Below are 25,292 nucleotides of genomic sequence, written 5' to 3'. Positions count from 1 at the left end.
TTAATAGGGAGCGCGGCAGCGAGGGGGCGGGGGCTAGGGTCACTGCTTTGCCAGCGTACAGTAGCCAGTCAAAACTGGAATATCATCTGCCGACTCTAACCATATTTTCATATTTGCCTGGGCACGTAGGAAAACATCTCAAGAATGTTTGGGCGATCTGGTTTCACTTGTTTCCACTTCCACTACCAGCACAAAGCTCCCCCCAAGTACTCGTACTCGTACTCGCACCTTGTTTCCGATTCATACGAAAGAGTCTAGAACACAAACTTGCTCTCGTTCGCTCTCTCGATCTCTCTCTCTCTTTGGTTGGGGCTTTCGAAATGCCGGCTACTTGTTAGCAAGGTGTATTAATACACGGTGAGGCCATTGCCAGAGAGCACCTTGCTGTTGCATTCGCATTTGGCGTTCATCAATTTCTCACCTTACGTATACCAATGCACCTTGCTTGCTACCTTCGTCACATTCGGCACTTGTTTACCTGCCCTCGGCTCATTAAGCTCTCGCTCTCTCGGTCTCCGTTCTCTTTGTGTGAGCTTTGCCAGAGATCGTGCTGAGCCCCATCAACGGCTGTAGTGGCTGCCAGCTTCAGTCGCTTCTCAGACGTGACCGCGACCGCTCATTGCCGATCCACCAAAACGAAACTGCGTCGCGTTCGAGCCTAGTTAACAGAGCCCACAAGCGAACAACGAACTGGCCAGCGCCCATCTGCCAACATCCCAAGATCCCAACACCCCACTGAAGAGGATTCCGGATTCCGGACTCCATCTTCCACGACAAACCCTGACTCCCCCCACAACAACCAAAAGCTGGGTTACTGATTCGACCCGACCATCGACACGTCCATTCAACCGCTCTCGAGTCTCGATTCGACAACAACCCACACAAATCGACGACTTTGTGCGCATTGCAAAAAAGCTAAAGCTGAGGCAAAAACTCAAATACAAATACAAATCGTGATAAATGTTCGCTTAAATTGTGCAAACGTTATTCGATGAATTGTGTTTCGGCCAAAGACCATTTCGGTATCGACTAATTAAAATTTGACGTGCATCCGCAAACTCCGAAAACAAAAACTCCGCGACGACACCTCGCAAGTGAAACACATATGTATACTCATTTGTGTGCCACCTAACGAGTGAGTTGTTGATACATCATCGCCGTCGCCCTCACCATTGACAAGAGCGACAATAACCCCACCCAATAATAGCCACCCCACCCCCACCCTCCGCCCCCAAACAAACAAATAAGTAATTAGAACTGCGCAAATTACTTGAACTGAAAAAAACCAACACGAACACACACATAGGCGGAATGCTGTTTTGAGGTGAGTCGAACAGTGAGCGATACTACAGTAGAACAACTCTAAACACACCCTCTAACGCAGTAGATGCTTGTACTCCACTCCGATAACAAACTGAAGCTGCAAAACTCTTTCCTACTAAATCCGGCTAAGACTAAGGCTCTCTGATTCTACTCTATGCTGCCTTGAATAATTCAGATTCGTAATCCCAAGTCCCAAATCCCAAATCTTAGATCTAAGCTTTTATGAGGCTGTCCCAGTTACACACTTGCCCATGTGGGTGGGTGTGTGAGTGTGTCTGTCTCTGGGCCATATATAGGATGGAGCCAACAGCCAACAGCCAACAGCAACCAGCAACAGCACAGCCAACGCACTAACGAAAGTCAAGACACGACCATGAGTCAGATCGCATAGAAGTTTTGCTGGCACTCCACTCGCAAGCCACTCGAAAACCCATTTCGTTTCGCCTGATCTGGGCAACCTTTCGCCCGATCTGGTTAATTGGAAGTCATTTGGGGGTTCAACGATTCGGCGGCGAAGAAGATTCCCGATGAAGAAGAGCCGACCCGACCGCAAATATCGTCTACTTTCTTTCGCCGTTTCCCCTCTCCCCCCCCCCCTTTTTTGTGTTTTTTTTTGGGCTCCAAACATTAATATGAAATATGCTTAACGATCAGTCGGTGGAGAGCTTTGCATGTGGATGCAAATTAATAACCAATTCTAATGTTAATAAAAGCTCGACTCTGATGGAGAGCTGAAAGGCCGCTGAAATGCGTTCGTCTCGATTGTTTGGGGCGGAAATAGAAATAGAATTTTGAAGGTCTCTCCCCACTGAACAGAAAGCAAACATTTTTCAATGATGACTTCAATGTTGAGTGAAAGTTTTGAGAGATCGTTTACATATTCCTCAATCTTAGCCCTCTATATATACGTATTATATGTTCTTTCTGGGCGATCCAAGTTCTTGGGAATTAGCATTGCAAATATTTCGACACAAAAACTTTAGCATTTACATTAGTTTGGGTTTTAATGCGATTAGGAGTTTGAAATTTATTGTTTTTTCGTGGGTTTTTGGCAAAATATACATAAGTAATTGGCTAGAGAATCGGCACATTTGAATTCAGGCTCAAAGTTATTTGTTATTTGTGTGGATTTTGCTTAATTATAAAACAGTCGTCGAAACCTTATAATTTAAAAGTCGATATATTGGAGAAGATAAAGGGAAACCGAAGCTCTGCAGAAGTCCCTAATCTGGTTCCTCGATCTGTCTATAGATCGGGACCTGATGGCCCTGGGGTCAATCGCTGTTTCTTGTTTGAAAGGATCCACAAAACTTTCTTTCAACTTGTTCTAGTTCATTTTCATATATATTTTATGCACTTGTATAGTATGCGGGGGAGATGGTTTATTGCCGCCAAAGATTTCACCAACCTAACCTTGAACTTCAATGCCACTGCCAATGCCCAATGACGTCAGAAGTCTGTCTGTATCTGTACATAAAATAGCAGAATATACATATGGATACCTGATTGTGTGTGTGTGTGTGTGTGTGTGTGTTGGGTGTCTCGATAAACACCTCGTTTTGCTGTGCTGCAAGTTCCAGAACAGAACTCTCGGGAGCTGCTGCTTGGGCGCTGTCCTCGCTCTCGTTCTCCTTCTTGTGAGCCTCTTCAAATGCCGGGCAAAATTAACTCGACTCCTCATTAAAGTCGAACAAAATTCGAAAGTTTCGACCGCCATCGTCTGGAAATAAACGTCAATTTAAACGAAACCTCCACACAGGAGGCGGCAGGAGGCGGCAGGAGGGTAGAAGGCAGGCGGTTTGTTCAACAAAAAAGCGACAGCAAAGCAAACAAAAAAATGGAAAATTCTCAAAAAGCAGCTTTTGTTGATGTGGCCAAAAAAGGTCTACAGCCTTGCCATGTATGCAGTCCTACGGCTTGTCTCATTTTCGTTTTTTGGGAAGCTGCGTTGCCTCCGTCCGTCCGTCCGTCCGTCCGTCCGTCCGTCCGTCCGTCCGTCCGTCCGTACACACGGCTACGAGTGTTGCGAGTATCTTGATATTGTCTTTGGGCTGCCGTTTTTGGTGTGCCTGCGTCAAGGATGATTTGTATGTGTGCTTGTAAGGCGACTGCTGCAATTCGATTTTCGGCTTTCGGTTTTATTTTTAATTCAATTTTTCATTTCATTTCGTGCTGGGTAGCTTCCTGCTTTGAGTCAGTGTCCGGTCGGGCATTTAGCACTTACACCCACTGCGACGCGGCTCCAACAATTAGTCACTGAGATCAAAGCCCAGGCACCGCCCGAACGGGCCCGAGAGTTCTTTCTCGGAACTAATGCATGCAGCTATTTGCCAAGCCAAAACACACAGAAACACTAACTCTGCGGAGTACTCAGAGTGGTTTGTTTGCCGTACATTTGGGTTTGTCCCACTCCCAGATTCAATGGCTCTTTCGCTGTAATATTTGCCATATATTTTATAATTCGAAATGGGTGTCCCCTGCCGCATGGCGCCTTTGCGTCTGTTCCCATTCGATTGCTGCTGAGCAAACTCCAATCACTTCCCTGTCATTCCACACCCATTGCGGCGATGTGGTCCTCCCTGGTGACCTTACCCAACCACAGCAGCAGCAGCAGCAGCAGCAGCACCATGGATGGATGGATGGATGGATGGATGGATGGATGGATGGATGGATGGATGGATGGAAGGTGCGTGGACTGGCTTATCGAACCACATTCACTTTGGCATCGTGCAGCTTTAATTGCCCATGGGGGTTCAACAGCCAAAAGCCAAACAAAAGCTGAATAAAATCAAAGTACGAAATAAAATCAATGCCTGTCAAATGGCGCAATCGCAAACGGCCCGAAAGACAGACACTTGATCGTCCGGCGATCGGTCCGGTCCGCTGATTGTTTAACTGTTGACTTAAGCGGCAGTGTTAACAAATTATTTGATTTGGTCGCATTTCATTTAAAAGGCAAAACATTTGCCGATCTTGGGGTCCGCGCTTGGAGTCCGTCGAGTGGCATTGGGGAGGCCTCTGTCGGTCGGCGGAAGTGGGAGCGCGGGAATCGAATTGAACGGTAAACGGCATACGACACTCCATAGAGCTGCTGCTGCGGAAGTACTTGGATCTCAATTGGGTTTACTTCTGCCCCGCATGGCCCCCGCCTCCATTCATAGCAAATCAACGGCGTTTGACACGCTCGTTTGGCTTAATTTTGTTGTGTGCTTTTGGGTCTGGGTCTGGGTCTGGGTCTGGGCCCGTAAGACTCTGGGGTTCGTTGTGTTTGGGGTGACCTTTCTGGGGGATATCAAGTGTCGCTGCGCAGGTGCAATCCGACGCCCTGGGAAACAGGTAAGAAACGGGTAAGGTTCAGGGCAGTTTTCGATAACGCTGGGAAGCTGGAAGATCTCTCTCACCCTCTCTCTCTCTCCCTCTCGTTCTGAGCTTCGAATAAAATGTATCCAAAATCCGAAATTCGAAATCTTTGGGCTCTTCTCTTCTTTGGGGCGAAAATGCTTTCAATGAAGTCATTAAATTGATGTATTGGTTGATAGTTTCGCCGCTTTGGGGCAAGCCAATTACGAATTTCGTAGAACTGGGTCCCGCTCTGGGGCATGGGGCGTGGGCCGTTCGTTCATCATGATATCATTGACCAAGCGACATTGCTACATGCACATAAATTATCTGTATGCTCGACAAAAAAAAAGAAGAAGGCAGACAGCAAACTGGACCCATTATGGCTGGAAATGTTAATGAGCCCCGATTTGTGGTCTACGATGGGTCGTCATCGGAGCGGCAGTCTCATTGCCTTATCACGTACTGGCCGCGGCCCCATCTGAAGTGTCTTATTCGAAGCTTCAAAGAGATTTGTAACGCTTTCATAATGTAATAAGCGCCCGACGGACCGCATTGACTCTTTGCATTACATTACTCAATGAGAAAAAAAACACACCAACACAAAAATATATACGATCCGATACGATACGTAAATGTATACTCTTTTAAGGGCAGTGTCGAAAGCGCCAGTACTTTGTATTCCCCACTCGAGACTCGAGTTTTGCGACCGTTTGATTCGCGGTCAACAACATTTGGGGGCATGAAACCCCACCCCAGCTTTTGGGAGCTGCATATCAATGAACCAGAGGGGGAGGAGTATCATCCCCATCGAAACCGAATGAATGGCAAAGTCGTTGTTCTGTCAATCAGCCTTTGAATCGAATTGGATATCTCTGGAGCTGGATGCCTGGTGGCGATCAATTAGCTGAAATTTGCATAAATTGGTTGTTGGCTACCGCTATCCGGACGGATTGCCATTAATTACCCGGCAGCAGCAGCAGCAGCAGCAGCAGCAGCGACAATGGCAACCAACAACAGAAATAGAAAGAAAGATGGAAAAAGTGAAACTCTCCCTCCCGGTGGTGGCGGTGGTGTCTTATGCAAGGCGGAAGATGGTATGCACCGCACCACCGTTGATTATGACATGCACTACAGACCCAAAGAAGGTATCCAGGGAAAACAGTCGGCAGCATCGCCAGCATCGCGTGCAGAGTCACCCTTTTCCCACTCAACGAGCGATGAGGAGGAGGCGCTGGCGGAGGCGGAGTCCTCCTGGCCTCCAAAACATTCGTTTTCTTTGGCTCTTTTCGTGGATGAGAAGAGATGGCATGGGATGAGCGGCGCGGCGCGGCGCGGCGCTGCTGACCTTTGCCACCGCGCTTGAGACGTTGCCGGAAACTTTCGACGGTTGCTGCTTTTATTGATTTCCCAAGAAAGACTGGCCTCGCTTCGTGTTTTGTGGATTCTTTTGCACAACTCAATAATTGCGCGCAATTGTCGATAAATTCAATCGATAACAAGCGGTCGGAGGGAGAGTGGAGCAGAAAGATGGGAACGTGATGATAAGTGCACGTACACCCTATCACAGCCTATTGGAGGGCTTCCCCTGCTAAACGAGAACCCATCGTGACACGAGAAAGAGCTAGAGACGTAGATCATAGATCTACCTACTTACACATGATTTCATTTGCATCTCGTTTGGCGATCGATCCGGCTCCCAGGCCCAGATCTTAAGTGGATTTCTTGTTCGACTTTTGATCGATCGATCGATGTAAACTCTCTACTGTCCGTCCGTAGATTCGGTGTTTGTGTGGCTAATTGATTTTCGCGCAGGTTAAAAGTCGCCCAGCCACCAGCTATGACATGGATAGAATGGCAGATCCAGACCCAGACCCAGACCCAGACACCCCCTTTAGGTATCTCTCGTACCTCCGGATCTGTATGTACTCCACGGAGACACTGATGGACGCTGGATAGACGCTAATTATGAGTTTGAAAAAAGTGAAATCTCTTCGGGCCCAGCGGCGGACTCAAGCGGAGAAGAGCACATAAATCATGCAAAAACTACTCGCGCGAAGGAGAGAAATTGATTCACATTTTCCGGCATCTGGCTACGGCTTGCAACTGCTGGCCACCCTTGGTGGAATGGCGGAATGGTGGAAAAAGTTGCCATGTAATGCCACAAAGATTAACCTTCTAACACACATAATAAACCGTGTCCAAGTCCGAGGCGACACAAAGGGAGGGAAGCTTCCTCTAAGCGGCACCCAGCAGATACACAGATACACAGATAGAGATACTCGCACAGTTTAGGTGGCTAACAAAGCGTGAAAACGACGGCACTGCACTACAGAAGCGATGACAGACAATGCGGCCAGATTTGGCATTGGCAGAGAACGGTATTGGTGGGCATGGTGGGTCCCCCCAAAGGGGGACCACTCTCCAGATGAATCAAATTTCGTTTTTCATTTGGTATTCCCATCATTCTATCCATTCATTAGCCAACTCTCTGGTCCGCTCAGACCCCTGGGGCGAGACCGAGAACGACGCCTCTGAACCCAAGCGAGTGGGCGCTGGACAGCGACAGTGGAGCCGAGAACTCGTCATCGTGATCGTCATCGTCATCGTGATCGTCTTGTCATCATCTTACAAATGCCACACGTTCATACACACTCGCATAGATGGCTCTAAATGGGAGTAGCAATTACTAATTTCCTTAGTAAAGCGCACGCTCGACTCAAGGGGAATTTAGTTGTAAGAATTGACAATACCCCCGAACGCCACTCCTCTCTATCCGCTCTCTCTCCCTCTCTGTCTGTCTGTCTGGAGCTCCAACTCGCCAGAGACCTCGCGCATTCGCATTCGCATTCGCATTCGCATTGGAAGTGGGCCCCAGACTCAATCCCGATCCTGAACCCGAACCTTCTTGCCAAAGACAGCGCCGGCGCGTTCTTTGGCTGTCCGACCGTCCCCTGTCTGGGGTATTGAGCGGCGGCGGCATTCACATTCACTCACAGATGCCTGAGCATAGATATCGAAATGCAATTAAGTATTTGCCAAAGTCGAAGACGCGAACGAGCGCCACCAACAAAGCGGCTCGGCGAGGCTCGGCGAGGCTCGGCGAGGCACGCATGGAAAAATGTGCGCTAGACAAGGTCCAGTCCACATTGATTCCCAACTCCAGAGGGATCTGAAGCTGGAGCTGGATCTGAAGCTGGGGCGCACCAGCAGGAGCTGTGGTCGGAGCTGTGGCTGATCTTTGCATAACTTGGACTTTGAATGGCCACAGGGCTTGGCCATACTTACAAATTGGACTACACCTTCATTTTCACTTCTATACCAAAAGGCCGCACTCGTCTATCTCACTCGGACCGGACTGCACTCAGAGAAAAGTTGTGGTACTCTCTCGTTGAAAGGAATAAGCACTCGGATGTGTGCGGTTTGATGGGCATGGGCCATAAAAGTGGCACTTCCAGCTTCATATAGTGCCCACTGGCCGCTCTTTGGGTTTGTTTCTCTCTGTGCACGGCTCGTTCTCCCTTGGCCTGGCCCGAACCCCAGAGCCCCAGAGCCCCAGAGGTCAGAGCGGCGGCAACCGCTGGGAACACACGCAAAGTGGGCAACCGGCGAGACGTTTGTTTGCTTTTGCCTGTGCCTCGGATTGCGGCGCACTTTTGGTTTCACTTGACACGGGCACACGGTGTTGTTGCTGTTGCTGTTGCTCTTGCTGGAGGAGGAACTCTGCTGAAGGAGGAGTACGGATTGGGGTTCGGTTCGGTCTCTGGTTTGGGGGTCTTGCTATCATTACCGCCGTGTTAAAGTTCAAGTTCAGAATGATTATTGTTCTTTGTGGGATGTGTTGGCAGACATTTTATGGCTAAATTGTTTACTCTGCGCACTAATCTAATCCTATTCCCATTCCCATGTACGTACATGTATGTAATTTGTATAATTTGAGGCAATTCTGCTCGAAATTAGCCACAAATGCAAATGCGGGCTCGAAAATTAGAATAAAATTGCACTTGAGTGAGACATTGTGTGTCTAGACATTTTAGTTTAATTGAAAGACGTTGGTGTCCCCACCGAGAGCCAACGCCAAGCAAAAACCACGGCTACAACTCCATCTCCAACTCCATGTCCGATTCTCTGACTTTGACTCTGACTCTGATTTTGACTCCAAGGTCCGCGAAGCGATACAAATTTTATGTTTATTACACCTTAATAATGCGTGTTTACAAACAAATCACGTTCATGGCGCAATCAACGCTCAGCAATCGGCATCAGGAATCAGACATCGGCATCTGCCAAGTCTACAGCTCCAGCTTCAGCTTCAGCTTCCCATCAAAGTCAGGGCGCACGCATGCGCACTCAAATTATATGGTAAAGGATTTTTATTGGCAGCTTGCAGCGTTTCGCCCCCCCCGCACCAACCATGCCTGGCATGGCATGGCATGGCATGGCCGAAGAGCCTGGGTCTGAGCCGGAGCCTGGCCCCTGTGTCTGTCCATCGGTGGCCATGATCAGACAGACGATGTTGCCCATTGATGTCTAGCCGGGCGATTGTGCTTGTTAGAGCGGAAAGGCCTCACAGTCTAAGCCTGGCCTGGCTCCTTCCCCGTGTTCGAGTAAGTAAGCCAGTAAGTGAATGACCAGGCGAATCGGTCTGGCCCTGGCCCTGGCCCAGGCCGTTGTCCAGGTGCCATAATAGACGTGCACTTTCCACACATTACCGCGCTCCCTCGTTATGCTCTTCCCATCGCAAGGAGTGACTGAAGAATCATTCATCGTCCTACCAGTCTCCTCCCAGCCGGAGAGCGTCTCAGAAGAGTATCCGAGCTGTGCCCAACCCAAAGAGTCCATCGTTTCGCAGTCCGTGCATGTGTGCGACGCCTGGGTGGTGGGTGTGCGTGTCTATGGGGCTGTTGTCTAAACTGGACGTTCTTCTGGGGGATCCACTCTGGGAGGGGGAGTCCGAAGCTCCTCCTCGGGCATGGTGCATTGTTTAAATAGAGTTTTGTGTGCTCTCCGTATTCAAATATGAATATTATCGCGTTTGCTCAATCGCAATCAATATTTCTACAGTTTTCCCTCCACTCCTCGGGGCAAGCACTCGACAGAGCACTCTGGAAAACTCACCTGGCGAGTCCTCCGTTCTCCATTCTCCGCTCTGCTGTGGTCTCTGGCCTCTGGTCTGGTCTGGTCCCCTCGCTGTGACAATGGCAAATCGAATTTGAATCTCGTATGCAGCACCAAGCACCGAGCACCCTCATCGTGTGTCTATTTTTGTAATTGTCCAAGAACACTCTACGCTACTCTGGGAAAAAGAACAAAAAACCATAAAAATAAAAATAAAAATAAATAAATAAAAGCCGATTCGATTGGGGTCCCACTCCCGAAACTGGGGGATCAGTCAGAATCAGAATCAGAATAAGAATACGAATTAATTGGCAATTATTCATTTGACTGCTGTCACTTTTGTACCCTTGCGGGGGAGGAGGGCAGAGGAGGGGGCGGATATGCGCAACACTCATTGAAATGTTGAAAAGTGTGAAAGGAAATAAGGAATAGCCAGTGGATCTACTGACTGTGTCTAAACTAAAGATACATTCAAATGTTTAATAGATATTACTATCGGTTTACTGTGTGGGGGTATCTTTGAGTAATCCTTCTTTTGGCTGCTGTGCTTTCTTTTTATCTACTTATCTTCCCCCGAAATGGATTAACAAATGCAATTGTAATAACACTTTCTATCGCCTGTGTACAGTACACATAAAACATAAATACAGATCCATAACGAGCTAAAACCCAAAAGCAAACACAAGACAAATAAAAACCAGGCTAAAACTAAAACCAAACACGAGAGGAGCGAACTGAAGTGGATCCTAACTCGAGCTGGATAATACGATAATCAGATAATCCGATAATCAGATGGAAAATAATCACAAAATAACAAACAAATAACAAACCCAAACAAAACAGAGAAAAACCCCCTCCAAAAGAGAACAGAGTTATATACTATTTGAGAATTGTTTCTTCTTGCAGCTGAAAACCATTTAAATTGCCCTGCTTAAATGGAAAATGCGAAAAGTTCAAGCAGTTCGATGAGACTGTCACACAAAGAGTTCACTTAGGGTTTCGATTCTTCCGAAAGAAAGAAGATACCCCAAAAGGAGAGAGAAATACAAAGACAGATCAAGAGAAACAGACAGAGAGGAGAGAGAGAGAGAGAGAGAGGGAGAACAACTACAAATTGAGGAGAATCCAGTAATCTAAGATGCAACAACAGCAACAACAACAATCTGGAGCAACAACAGCAAATGGTGGACCGCGCGTCAGCTTCAATCGGGACGTCCATGTGAAGCGGATAGGTCAGTGTGTGTGTGTGTGTGTGTGTTGATAAGGAAGCAACCTCCCTCGCAAAAGCGTAACCCCAATAGCTAGTAAATAACTAACACGCGCATCATCCAAAACAAAGCAAAAAAACAAAGCAAAAAGCAAAGCAAACAACCAACAACACGAACCCCTCTCTCTAATGATACTCTAAGCAAAAAACCAGCCACAAGAAAACTCATCAATAACGATCCAACAACACAAAAAAATTACTAACCAAGTGGCATCTAACATGTATACGATACGTACCCATAATTTACCATCTAACTCTTCGATTGTCTACCCTAGCAAAGAGTGTTGTGTGGCCTACTAGACTTTTGCAACAGATTATGCCGAGACGATAGAATGCGCTTAGGGAATGAGCGGGAACGCGGCTCTACTCCGCCAGAGCGCGCACACTGCACGAGGAAAAGAGTGTGTGAGACAGAGATAAAAGTAAGCGCGTAATCACTAAAGTAATGATCCGATCTTATTCAGATTCGGCAGTCTGTTGGATATGGTAAACTTCTATAATTCTGTGCGAAAATGTATTACTATAGATCTTTAAGGGTATCTACAGCTTCGTAGCCCCCACCGCTTGTAGCATTTAAGTCTTTATTCTTTTTGTGTGGTGTGTGGCCCAATTTTGGTCAATCAATGACGGAGGCTTGCAGCCCACACAAGCTTCATACCACACCCCCCCCTCCATTGTCCGACAACACTCGAATGCAACTCATTTAGTTGGTTGGTCAGCCAGCCAGTCAGCCAGCCAGTGAGGGGTTCTAACACACAGTCATGATGGATGGCCCAGAGGCTTTCCATCTTCGGTTGCATAACATTGAGAAACTCTTGAAGTTTTCATTCATTTGTGCAAAAAAAAGAACAACACATGAGGTTTTCTATGTGGAGGGGGAAAAAAGAAAGAAAAACAAAAAGAAACCTCGTGCTAGTGGGCGAATAAAGCCAGAACGAATGCCAAAAGCGATAAAAATAATAATAATAACAAAGCCGCCTCAACAATAAAATGTAGTTTACCTTGAGAATAATCATCACACAAACACAGATACAGTCGCACACTCGCACTGACACTCACTCCGAGACAAAGTAGAGAGCTCCCCCCCATATATAACTATTTAAAATAAGTTGATATTTTATAAGGCAGCACAGCAGCAACTACTCCTAGCTCAGAGAGCAACAGCTACAGCAAGAGCAGAGAGCCAGCCAGCAGTCAGCTGCAGTATCATTTTGCACATCTCTCAGTCGGAGGACAGGGGGCACATCGGACGGACTCCAGTGGACCCCAGAGCCAGAGACAGACCAAGACCAAGACCAAGACCAAGACCCATTGCATCTGTATCTGTATCTGTGTCCGTCCTACCCCCGTTGGACCTGGCTTCGACTATATTATTATTGTTATGATTATGTCTGGCAGCAGCGACAGCAACGACATGGGATTTATTTCATAGCTGAATGGAATTTATGGCAACTGTCGTCGTGATCTTGCTGGGGGAATGGAGAAATTAAAAATTGATTATGACAAAACCTGCACAAATGTTAATTATTTAGACTTGCCAGAGAGGGGGATCTCGAGTCCCCAGTCCCCAGTCCCCAGTCCCCAGTCCCCAGTCTGAGTCTCAGCCATTCACCTCAGCTCACGTCTGTCCGTCTGTCTGTATTTCTGCTGTTCCCCAATTTTAGTACTGCCAATGGCCATACGAGTGAGTACTCACTCTCCGGCTGGCATTTCCTTATGGATTTCCATTGCTAATTAACCATACTCGTAAGTCCTTATGGCTAAGCTGAAAGTGTCTGTCTGTGTGTCGGTTTTTGCCAAAATGGTTATGGACCAGATTTCGACGTTGCGCAATGCGCAATGCGCAGCCTTAAATGCCTGCCATTTCGGGTTACCCACGAGTTAATTGACTTGACGTTAATGAATTTAATTGCAATTTCTGAATTTGTTTAGTTAAATGCTGCTGCTAGTCGAGGTCGAGGTCCAAAATGTAACAAGATTGAGGCAATCTGCCATTCAATTGCTTCAGATTCTGTGATTTCTGTCGGGGTCACCAATCCACCAGTCCACCAGGGAGAGCCATCGTTATGTCATTCCACAAATGAGATCAAATTGATTTTAATTAGACGTTTAATTGGAGTTGCGAGTTTCTGAATTTGTTTTTTGGCAAATATATGAGATTCGGGGTCACCAATCTCTGTGGAAAGACCCTTATTAAGTAGCTTCTTTCATTGGGAACTCCTCGGCATACAAGGATACAGTAGTTACTGGGCTCTGCCTTTCGTTTCTTTGGCAATATCTATATACCTTTATGCGATTCTTTGCCGAAAGATCTCTCTGCCAGCCCATGGATATGGGAGTTGTTTCTCTGGCCTTTTTTGGCCCTTTTCTCTTCCCCTTCTTCTCCATCTGTCACGAACGCTTAGCGTAATTGAATCCCCAACTTGAAAACGAATTTCAGTCACTCTTTCTCTGCTGTTTTAGCATGCAAATTAAAGCAATTATGTGTAAAACAGAGATTTAATGATGATTTAATTTTGACGCAACAAAGCAGCAAAGGAGAAAATGAAGGAAAATTATTCGCCCGCTAGGCACATGGCAGCATTTTTCACTGCCCTCCACTCCACTCCACTCCACTCCACTCCACTCCACTCCACTCCACACACAAGTTAACATGTGAATTTACGGCTAAATTACAGTGCAGTCAAAAGTCAAAGTTGTTGACTGTAAAACGAGAGAAATAAACTGAAAGACGACTAATTTGAGGCTGCTCTGATGCTCTGCTGCTGGAACAGGCAAGCCTCGATTATGCAGCTTTCAACCTTGCGAAGCGACAAATTTGGCTAAAACGAGTCGTGGGTCGCTCGTCTCTGATGCCAGCAGCTGGTGGCTCTCCGATGCACTTTCCTTGAAGGCGGACAATGCTGTTGTCTTTCCTTTATTCGTACTTGAAATAATGCCAATCTTGGGAGACGTCCTTACGGACAGACCTTCTGTCTGGCAGCAGGTGTGTGTTCGTGTACATGTTTCTGAGCGAGTATCTGGGTAGCCGAGAGATGTCGATGTCGATGTCGATGACATAATTTTCATGGGCGATTAAAAAAGCGTTAAGCGAGAACAAGTCCACAGCGTTACCTCCAGTAGAAGCGTGGGCTGGGAGGACGGTTTCTGGTTTGCCTACAGGCTACAGGCTTCAGGCTTCAGGCGCAAGTACAGTTGCCACCGTTGCGTAATAGCTGCTCTCACCTTTTCCCCGGTATGCCGCAACATTTCCCCCTATTATGTGGCGGCTGCGCGACTGCGCTTTAATGAGATCATACACATTTAATTAATTAATTTAATTAGGCAAAGAGCAAGTCATTATTATGAGATTTGCTACGTTTCCTACTCTCCGCAGAGCTACAGCACCACAGCTCCACATTTGATTTGCCCGAGTGCGAACTTTGTCAAAAAGAGTCGACTGCTCCGTCGACTGGTTATTTTTGCTGTCTGTATCTCTGTCTCAGCCTCTGTCTCTGTCTCAGTCTGTTTGTCTAACAGTCTTTCAGTGTGGGTCTGTTGCTCTTGCCTTGCTCGTGCCATCTTTGGGAAGGCCTGGGAAGGCTGCTATTAAAATGCCATTTATGCTTTTTTATTAATACATCATTTGCATACATTTTGTTTTATATTCGAATAATATCTGTGTGCTCTGTGTGCTCTGCTCTGCCTCAGAGCAGACTTAATTAATAAGTTGGCTTTTGGCTTGCCTGCCCACAAATTTCGCACTATTTTCTGGCTCTGGCTCTGACTCTGTGTTGGCTTTTGGCCGGAATGACATTGGCGTAGGCAGTCGTTGTTGTCGTCGTCGTCGACTGGGACTGGGAGACTGTGCTGGCTGTTCGCTTGTTGGCTTTCAGTCGTGGCTGATACTGGACGCAGTCGGGTGTTCTCAGCCTGATTGGCATTGGCAATAGCGTGCCCCCGGCGTGTGTGTGCCCCGTGGAATATTAAGAATTTTGATTTCTGTTTCGGCTAAATTTCGGGTAAATGGAGTTGTCGATCAATTCTCAACTTCAGTTGTCGCAAAAACAATGACAAAAAAAAAAAAATAAAAGGGGAAAACGCAAAACTCACTTGGAATTGGAATTGCAGACGATTGCGTCATTTGTTTATCGAAATGTGTATTGAAATGAGTCGCAGATTATTTTTAGAGCTCTTTAACTCTGTTTTTGTCTGTTTTTTGTTGACAGCTTCTCGCTCTCTCTATCCCTCGCTCTCCCGCGACGAGGGTGAAACGAGTTTGTCGCCAGAGTCTTTTGTTTTCGCCTCCGTCGATTCTTGGGCGAAAGTTCCCTTGCCCTTCCCCACTCACGGGAATGGGCAGCCAGCAATTTTAATTGGGTTTCCAGTTGGAGTCTGCACTGGAGCCGGCATCGATGGGGAGGGGCGGTGGGGGGCGTAGGGATCATGTCAATGCAACACGCCCATTTGCATACTTGTGCAGGGACTCAAGGACGCGGCGCCGCTTTTGATGTGATTAGGTGGAGGAGCCACCGCGACAGAGGGGCAGGGGCAGGGGCAGGGGCAGAGACGATTAGCAGCGAAGAGCATTAAATTATTTTCATACGGAAAATAAATGCGGCCTGTCGCAGGGCTAGATAAAGCATGGCCAGGGCCATGGCCACAGCAGCGGCAGCGGCATTGGCATTGGCATCGGCATCGGCATCGGATGCTTTTTAAACGAAATCGAAAGTGCGCTCTTCGGTTAATTGAAATACCCCATGGCAGCCTACGCGCAGATCTTTAGCATGCCACAGAGACCACGGCACGGACCCATCCTTGGATCCATCCCAGAGCTAGACCAGTAGCAGGGGCAGGGGCAGAAGGGCAGGGGGCAGGGGGCAGACCAGAATGCGGGTGAATTCCCATTTAGCAGACATTCGACTCGACCTTATCTTGTCACTGACATGGCCAGCAGCAGCAGGGGATAAAGCATTTTTGCCAACTAAAACGTTTTGCTATCTTTTGGTGGGGATGGGGTGGGGAATGGGATGGGATGGGATGGAAAGGGGGCTGTGTGTCTTTGTGGTTTTGGTTGCTCTTAATGAAGCGGAGTTGAGGTCGCATCATCATCATCATTATCATCATCGACAGACAATTACCGCGCGTTGTATCATTAAACTGAGGTAAAACCATCGGCAAACAGGACCAGGCCTTGCCTCCCCCCCACCCCACCACGAAAGACAAATACAACCGCCTTGTGGCAAGTGAAAGTCGTGCCACAAAGCGCAGATTTCATTATTTATATGAGTTTCAGTTGATTTTTGTCTCGGTTTCGGTTTGGGTTTGGGTTTTTTTTTTTGGAAGTTGGTCAGTGTGTTTTGTGGCATGCGGCAGGCGGCTGAGTGGAGGCTCACCTTGGCTATCACGACAGCCAAATTACGTGCAACAAGAGCCGAAACCGGAACCGAAGCAGCAATGGCACACAGCCTGCCACTGCCCCCGGGGGCACACGGAGCGAGCAGTCGGGAAAAGTGGATCAGATATTTTATCGCAAAACTTTTCCAAGTCACCGGCGAACGAAAAAAAGGTTCGCAGAGATCGGAGATCGCAGGGAATGGAACGGAATGGAATGGGACCTGGACAGGGATCAGATCATTTGGAAATCATAGAGCCCCTTGGGAGCGTGGCGTGGCGTGGCGTGGCGTGGCGTCCATTAAGTGGATCAATGATTAGATTAATGAATGGCTTTCAGCGCCTTCGCCTTTGCCTTTTCGCAGTTGGTAATCAATCAACTGCAGCGGCAGCGGAGGTTGCAGAGAGGCAAGCCAGTCTGTCTCTGGGAAACGACTTTACGGTTACCCGACATTGAATTCAGCTTCAGATTCAGATTCTGCTTCGAGCAACAAGCTCGGGCCATGCTGTCGCTTAGTGCGAATTTATGTTTTCCTGTTGCCCCCCCCACTCCACCCAAAAAAAAAGAAGAAAGAAACCAACAGAAAACGCCCCCAGCGATGTGCGATGTGCGATGTGCGATGTGCTGCCCGACAAAACGAAACCTTGTAACCATCATGATCGCATCATGGGTGCCCCTGCTGCTGCTGCTGCTGCAGCACGGCCACATTTCACCTTGACACATATAGCGCCTGACAGCCGGTTGCGAGATGCTGATGAAGAGCTGCCACATATAGTGGCAGGAATGCCTTCCAAGCTTTCCACTCCCCCAGCATTCCTTCTCCATTCTGCGATTCTATGGAAACTCCCTTTGGTTCTCTCTGCCCAGTTTTTCAATCCCATTTGGCCTAAACCAATTTGGCACACGACACGCCCAGCTCTCTGTCATTATTCATTGTTGTTTGAGTTTCGATTAGACATCGGTGTCACTTTGCCATTTGGCTGCCACGAATCGTGGCGAATGTGGGAGCGGTTTCAGCTCCAGCAACGATTTGTGGGGTGCCCATAAAATGTGACAGGTTGTGCAGGTGAATGGTCAAGCACGGCCAGCGATCTGGCGACTGCCGGAGACGGGATCTCGTGTTGATCTAGAGACAAGGTCAGGCCTCGTAGAGGGGAAATGCGAAAGAGTGCGATCGAAGAGATCCCTCATCATCTCGTTGGGATCTCCAGAGGTCCAACGAGAAGGCTGGCTGTCTGACTGTTTGGGCAGAGAGATCACGCATCTTGGCCAGAAAATCTAGTTTTGCTCTTCTCTGGCACGTTTTTCTTTTCTTTTTCGTGTTTCGTTCTCTGTGTGTGTGTGTGTGCTTGTGTGGTTGTTTTTGCTGTTGTTTTCGGCGTATTAAATAATAATGATTATGAAAAAAAAGTGAGGAAGTGGAGGAATCTTTATGAGAACAGACTGGCAGACAGATAGATCAGCAGGGACTGGGGACTGCAAAGAAGATACTTCTTCAATGGCCATTAGCGCTTACAGCGCCCGATTACAGAGTAAGCGTTCCACACACATCGCACCGCATCGCATCACATCACATCAGAGCCCCCGATCCGATCCGAGAGGCCGAGAGACCGACAGACGTGGGCCAGATCCATTGTTAGACCTGCGCGATCAGCTCTGGCACTGAATTGTGGACGTGGACTGGCTGAGACTGGTGGACTGGGGGACTCTGGACGGGTTGCCTTATTTAGCAGCCAGCTGTGGCCAATTCACACTTGTGGCCCAAGCGACGGGCGGCTGTCTCTTCCAACTGGTGGCTGTGGCTCAGATATTACATCATCGGCTGGCTAATGTGCTAATTTGTCATTACATGTACTATGCCAGCAACTAGTTCGAGGAACTAATCCCCTTCCCTCTCTGCCCCCCACAGGCAAGCGTCCCAGCGAATACGAATCCAGCCCGGTCCAGAGCTACCACCAACTGCCGCCGGACATCGATCCAGCGGACATTAGGAAGGAGGCAGCACTGGTCATCGCCCAGGCGGGCAGGCACCACAGCAAGGCCGAGAACGGGGACAATATATCGAACTTTAGGAGCAAACAGAAGCGCCAGAGCGCCAGCGACGCCCAGAGGTTCCATTCGCTGCCGACGCGCAAGAAGAAGGGCAAGCCGGTGGCCAGGAGTGCCAGCGACGCCTCCACCAAGAAGCCAGCGAGCAAACGGCCCTCGATCTTCGGGCTCTTCAGCCGCAAGAGCGACTCGAATGTCAGCCAGTTGGAGCGGGATCCGCGATTCGAGGACGGCGGCGCCAGGCGTCTAGTGCGCAGCAAGAGTGATGTGGGCGGGCGCAGTCCCGCAGACAGCAGCAGAGTAACCAAGAGGCCAGAAACAGCCGCCAGCACCTCCGCCTCCAAGCAGCAGCTCAGTCCCATCATCGAGCAGGCCCAGAGGGAGGACTTCTTCGAGAAGGATTACTTCAGGGAGCGCGAGAGGCGCAAGTCGGACGCGGTCACCCTGCGGGAGAAGGATGAGTCGGGACTGAGCGAACTGCTGACCCGCAGCCGCTCCCAGGTGGAACCAGACGGCTCTCTGCTGAAGCGGGAGCCACCGCCTGCACCAGGAGGACCCTCCTCCTCCGCCTCCACCTCCGCCTCCATATCGGCGGGCATACGCGACCGAATCGAGACCCTGAAGGCCAAGTCCAACGAGAACATGCACAGCTCCCAGCAGCCGGCGGAGCGCCTGCCCCTCACCAAGGGACGCACCGTGGACGGACTGGTGAAGCGCCTGTCCATGGAGCGCTTCTCTCCGCAGCCGTACATCAGCCAGCCGGGCTTCTCCTACATCCGGCCCAACGAGGGCATCACCTACGCCCAGCTGGACCACAGTCCGCTGGACGAGACCCGCCAGCGGTCACCTCTGGGCCGGGACATGCGCTCCCCTCAACGGGAGTATGCCCCGCCCAGGCCGCCGCGGACCAACGACAGATCCCAGCACAGTCCCGGACAGGAGCAGTGCCAGGGAAGCTACTCCCCGACCTCCAACGGTGGAGCTCCGCTCCCCCCTCGAGTGAGCCACTCGCACTCGCACTCGCACTCGCCCTCCCCGTGGCAGCAGCTCAGTCCCCGTAACCTCAGCGACGAGGACGAGGGCCTGGGCTATGAGCCGCGGAAGGTCTACTACGAGGACGAGTACCCGAACGCGTCCAGGCGGGGGCCCGAGCCGCCCATTGTGCCCGTGATACGCAGCGTCAGTCCGTCGCCGTATCTGGACGAGTTGGGATACAGGAGGGCGCAGCTGGAGACCCGCATACTCACCCGCCGCTTCGGGGAGGGAGTCGCCACTCTGGAGCGCCAGAGGGACCTACACAGAGCGGAGCAACAGCCGGAACGGGAGAGGGATAGGGCTCGTGTCTACCTGAGTCCCGAGAGAGAAGAAGAGCGGCGCTTCCACCGCCTGGCCGTGAGGCCGGAGCTGTCCAGCGAGTATCCACAGCAGGAGCGCTCCCAGGTGGACGGCACTCTGCCCAAGATGGAGAAGACGTCGCGCTACCGCCACACAAAGTACTACGATGACGGCCACGGCGGCGTCAAGGAGACCTACGTGCGGGAGACGCAAAAGGACGGACAGATCCGGGAGTCGCGGCACCGCGAGCGGATCGGGGAGCGCGAACGCGATTACAACTCGGCGGACAGACTGGAGCAGGAGCCGAAGAGCCTCGACTCGCAGCTGACGGGCGGCACGGACCTCTACCGATCCTCGCCAGAGCTGCGCGCCCAGCAGCACCAGACAGCGGCCTCGTCGCACCAGACGCAGGACCACTGGCAGAGCAGCCTCAAGCGGGACAAGCTTCAGCAGCGAAGCTTCGACAAGGGCGATTCGGGCATTGAGAATGACTTCCGCAAGGAGTCCTTCAACGGGGATCTAACCACAAGGTGAGTGGCAGCTCTGCCCGAGAAAAACCCCTGTTTTCTATGTTTTCTGTTTTCCCCCATTTTCCAGATGGCGCAAGCGCACGGCCCTCGATGACATCCGGTCGTGCGAGTCCTTTCTGCGCAAGGAGCGCCGTGACAGCGCCCAGCAGCGCCAGCTGCAGCGACAGGCCATCCCCGCGCGTCTGCGGCGGGAGAACAGCTACGTGTACAGGGAGCGCTCCATCGACGATGGCTCCCACTTCGATCCGCATCTGGACAAGTACCCGGTGGCCACCAGCACCCTGCGACGACGCGAGCAGCACTCCCAATCCCAATCCCAGTCGCAGTCACAGTCGCAGTCGCAGACGCAGTCTCGCGAGGATTCCAGCACGCTGAAGCGCAACAAGAAGCTGGGGGGCTTCGAGATGGTCAAACAGCTGTTCACCGGCGCTGGAAGTGGCAGTCACGGCGGAAGCGGACGCAGCAGTGGCAGCAACGTCTCCAGTGGCAAGAAGGAGCGCCTGAGCAACGGTCACAGCAACGGCAGCACCTTGAGTCGCCGCGACAAGGAGAAGCAGAGGGAGAAGGAGAAGGAGAGGGAGAAGGAGAGGGAGCGCTATATGGTCAGAGAGGAGGAGATGCGTTCGCGCTACCGTGAGCATCAGGCCCTAGCCGAGGAGACCTCACGCGAACCAAAGGTGAGTACCCAAGATCCCCCCCTCCCCTTTGGGGGAGGTCTAATGCCCAATTGATGGCGCCACAAACGGAGCACCCAGAGCACCCAGAGTTCATTCACCCATGGAGATCGGTCGGGGCGGGGCTATGGGTACGGGGACCCTCCAGACGATCATTTGGTCATGGCCGACTATTATTAATTTCGAATTAATCAAGACTTGCGTCGATGGGTCTCGGGGTTTGTTCTGCTTTGTCTTTGTCCACTTCCTGCTCAAGTCGGGGGGCATCAATGGGCGTCCAGGTGGCGGGTGGGCGTCGCCTCTCGTCTCGTCTCAATACTGGCTCTTGTTCCTAGCCGAAAATGGTGCCAGGCCAAGACGACAAGACGTCACGTCCACTTAGAGGCACATCTCGGCCTGGCCTCGGAAACGGGAGGGGGCTGCCACAGCGGATGGAATAGCGCACCTAATCAAAACAGTCAAGACCATAAAGAAATACTCGAATGCGAGAGGCAGCGACAGAGACAGCGACAGAGACAGCGTCATAGACAGCGACACAGACAGATACTGTGCTTAAATAATAAACGACAACTGGCCAAATAGAGATTGCAAACGAAACGAAAACGTTAACACGAAAACTATTCAGGCGACGAGGCGTCGTATAAATTTTCGAGCCAGAACAAAAGCGTCAAGAGTGGGGCTTAAAGCCAGAGATGGTGCTGGGTGCTGGGTGCTGGGTGCTGGGAGGCAGGCAGCCAGAAGTAGAAGTAGAAGTAGAAACAGGGCCCACGCAGCCGCTGTCACTCTGTCATTCAGTCAGTTTGTCTGTCTGTCACTTGCTCGCAAATTAAGAAAGCTGACAGCGAAACGACAAACAGATCGAGTCGGAGGCAAGCGGCAAGCGGTGAGCGGAGGGGAAATGGCTCAGAAACTTGGCTAAGACCCGCACTCCCAATCCGATTCGGATTCCAAAACGATTTGAGCTACTGTCGAGGTGTTTGCTGTCCATATTGCACAACATGCAACATGCAACTTGCAACGGCTGTTGCTGCTGCTGCTGCCACTGCGTGCTGCAAGCTAATTTTCAATGCTTGAGCGCGTTTCTTGGCCAAGTCTAAGAGCGGCCAGAGGATGTTGCCACTTTTCGCACGCTCTGCCGTTCTGCCATTCTGCGATTCTGCCGGATGTCCCGTGTGGGGGCGGCGCGGCCCAACCCCAACCCGGCCCGAAAAGAGCACACAATCAGCCTCAATCCAAGAGTGCGGCATGTCTCATCCTGCAGGAGTACACACTTACACAATTCTTCGCTCTGCAAGCACACACGGGGAAAGGTGTGGCATCTGACCGTTGTCAAAAATTCTGCTTGCGTGCGAGCGACCCCGCAATGGAAAGGGATCGCGGAGGCATCGATCGGTGGTAAATACATGCCCCAATCTCTGGGACAATGCGTTGCCATTATTCACGGGGGCCTGCTCATAAAAACATGCCGCCCGAAGTGTTCCGAAGAAATCGTTAAGTGCCTGGCCATTCATTCCCAAAGATTCTACATGCCGAAAAAGAAACCACGAACAAATTTGTGTCAATAATTCTGTTTGAATATTTATGGGCCCCCAACTTGGCCATAAACTATATTCGAGCATCGATCGTTGAGCGTCGGGTTCTGGGGGTTATTTAAGTATTTGAATATTTGATTATTTAGTGGGTGCTTCGATGGCGGATCGCGGATCGCGGATCGCGGTTCGATTGTGGCGCGACATTCCATTCGATCTTCTAGTGGCAATCCACTTTAGGGGCAATCGGTGTCGCAATCGAAGGAGAATGAAACCTTTACTCGATATCCAATATATCCATTGTGGCCTTAACCAATCACTCGGCCCCTGCCTCCCTCCCTCCCTCTCTCTCTCTATCGCCTGCCTAATACAGTTCCAACCGCAAGTGGGCCAAAGTTTCATTGGGCCGGCCAAAAACAGTGCCGACTGTCGACTCACAGTCGTCGCGTTCACAAAAGGCAAAACAAGTTTATTTTCGTATCTCAGCCATGCGGCTCGTGCAAAGGCCACCTGCCCCACATAGGCCACAACCTGTTGCAAGTGACGTAAACCTTTGACCCGAAAGCGAAAGCAAAACATAAATCCCTCTCCTGTTGAACCGAAAACCCTTTATCTTTATCTCTCCCTTTCCCTTCACCCCCCTCCTACCAACAGACTATCGATATCTCGATGCGACGCCGACTGTCCACGCCCAAAGCTAGTCCCCTGCTGTTGAAGCGCAGTTCGGCGGATAAGCCGCCCAAGAAACTTTCACAGAAGACCAAGGAGGCGACGGCGACGCCATCCCCGGTGAAGGTGGAGAAGACGAGCTGGTTCAAGTCCCTGGATCGGCGGGCCAAGAGCAGTCCCAAGGAGGTGAGTGATCCCCTTTGATAACCTAAGATGGACCATCTCTTAGTCCCCTGCTGTCTCTTCCATTAGCTGAATGTGTCTGTCAATGGACACAGTGAGAACACCTCCAGCCTGAAGCGCAGCAAGCGGAACGGAGCGACGGCGGCTCCGGCCAAGAATCTGCGCTTCTTTGGCGACACCGATCTGGACTCCAATCCACCCACCATCTCCAAGGCCAGCAGTATGCCCAGGTAAGCCCTCCGTGTGTCCCTTTGGATAGGACTCATCTAAATGTGCAATTCCAATCCTTAGAAGCCGTCCGTCTCTGGGCCAGTCAAAGCACTCGCAGAGTGCCTACAATCTGGACCGCAGTCCACCACCGCCCTCGAGGGACTATCGCCACACACTCTCGGGGCAGTCGCAGGGTCAATCAGCAGTCAGCAGTCGGCAGCGTGCCAGCTCCATGCAGCACCTGGACAACGGCAGCGACGAGGTGGACTTCCGCAAGCGGCGGCACTACTCGCGCTCCCGCGAACTCCATGACATCTCGGAGAGCGGCTCGGAGCCAGAGCCGGCGGAGCGGCACAAGCGCAGCTCCACGCAGAGGGCCATGTCGCTGGAGAGATCGGCAGCGGAGGGGCCGCGGGGCCAGCGCTTCGAGGACCGCCCGCTGATGGGGCCACCGAAGCCCGCCCGTAGTGCAGAGCGTCGGGGACTCCTCTCCAGCTTGGGCCAGGAAAACGTCGGCTACGGCAGGTGAGTCCTTGGGCTCCTTTCGGACCGTTAGAGAGTATGGCTCTAAGGGAAACTCCTTTCCAGGGATCGCTTTCCGGCCGAGAGCTCCGGCACCGAGGGCGAGTCCAGTCTTCACAGCCAGCGAAGCGTTGTCTACCTGCATGCCACCACAGTGGGCGACATCCCACAGCCATACAACCTGCGCCGTCGCTCCGTATCGCGCGAGGACCTACGCAAGGGAGGAGCAGGAGCCGTCAAGCCGCAGCAGCCGCCACCTCTCCAGCCCATGACGCGTACCGTATCGAGGTCCGTGTCCATGCTGGCCCCCTGGAAGCCCAAGCACATCAGCGAGGGCTACGAGATCAACTACTCGCAGGAGCAGAACAAGCGGGTGAGTTTCCCCGTCCTGGATTGTCCTTCTCTAGCATCTCATGCCCCCCTATCCTTTGCAGATGTCCACACTGCCACGTAAGCCGCCGCCGCACAATGGAGCCACCAGTGCCAGTACCTTGAGTCGCCTGGGCCGCAAGAACGACACTTCGACGCTGTCGACGCCGTCGCGTCGCTACCACATGGACAGCCTGGATCGGCCGCCTCCGCCCCGGTCCGTGCTCTCCGCATCGAATTTACGGAGCGCCAAGACAAAGTGAGAGAGCACCGCTCCGTTCCGAGCTGCTCCACTGCCGGTGCTCTGTCCCCCTTCCGCCCCGTCCTGTCCTGTCCCCGAGTAACCACGCCAAGCCTTCCTTTAATCGTAATCCTTAATTCGAAACCGACGAAAACGTATTTCTAATCACTTGCAGCATCCCAGATGGATCCCAGATGGGAGAGGAGAGGAGATGATGTGAGGGGATATGGATGTATGCCTTTGCTTAGTCTGTAGGAATTCTTTAACCCTTGTTGCAATTCTCGTCATATTTTTAAAATGTGAAATGTAAAATGTAATCGTATTCGTATTCGTATTCGTATTCCAGTAATAATTATACATTAATAAAATACCAGATTTTAACTTAAACGAACCTCAACTTCGGATAGTATTTTGTTGTTCACTTTTCCAGTCCACTGTGCGCTTCTTGAACGCCAAACACTTTTCCATCCCACTGTCGCCATCGACTCTACATCTACATTTCTAAACACCTATTCTACACACTGGTTACATGTATTTTACACAAGCCCATGTCACAGTGG

The 25,292-nt window shown here is 50.6% G+C and overlaps 1 protein-coding gene across 1 annotated transcript; it reads left to right on the top strand.

The window, feature by feature from the left end:
- The first annotated feature begins 579 nt into the window (after nt 1-579).
- On the top strand, nt 580-25,123 carry LOC108160462. Its single transcript, XM_017294476.2, has 9 exons — nt 580-1,324; nt 10,687-11,012; nt 18,331-20,335; nt 20,403-21,012; nt 23,193-23,393; nt 23,460-23,620; nt 23,682-24,125; nt 24,189-24,495; nt 24,557-25,123. Exons 2-9 carry the CDS (start codon nt 10,919-10,921, stop codon nt 24,752-24,754), a joined length of 4,020 nt encoding a protein of 1,339 aa, XP_017149965.1. The 5' UTR covers nt 580-1,324; nt 10,687-10,918; the 3' UTR covers nt 24,755-25,123.
- The last annotated feature ends 169 nt before the right edge of the window (nt 25,124-25,292 follow it).

Source organism: Drosophila miranda, chromosome 3 (genome assembly GCF_003369915.1).
Source record: "Drosophila miranda strain MSH22 chromosome 3, D.miranda_PacBio2.1, whole genome shotgun sequence".
Classification (NCBI taxonomy): Eukaryota; Metazoa; Arthropoda; class Insecta; order Diptera; family Drosophilidae; genus Drosophila; species Drosophila miranda.
Note: the sequence above shows the minus strand (reverse complement) of the source record. Positions and strands in the feature narration are given on the sequence as shown.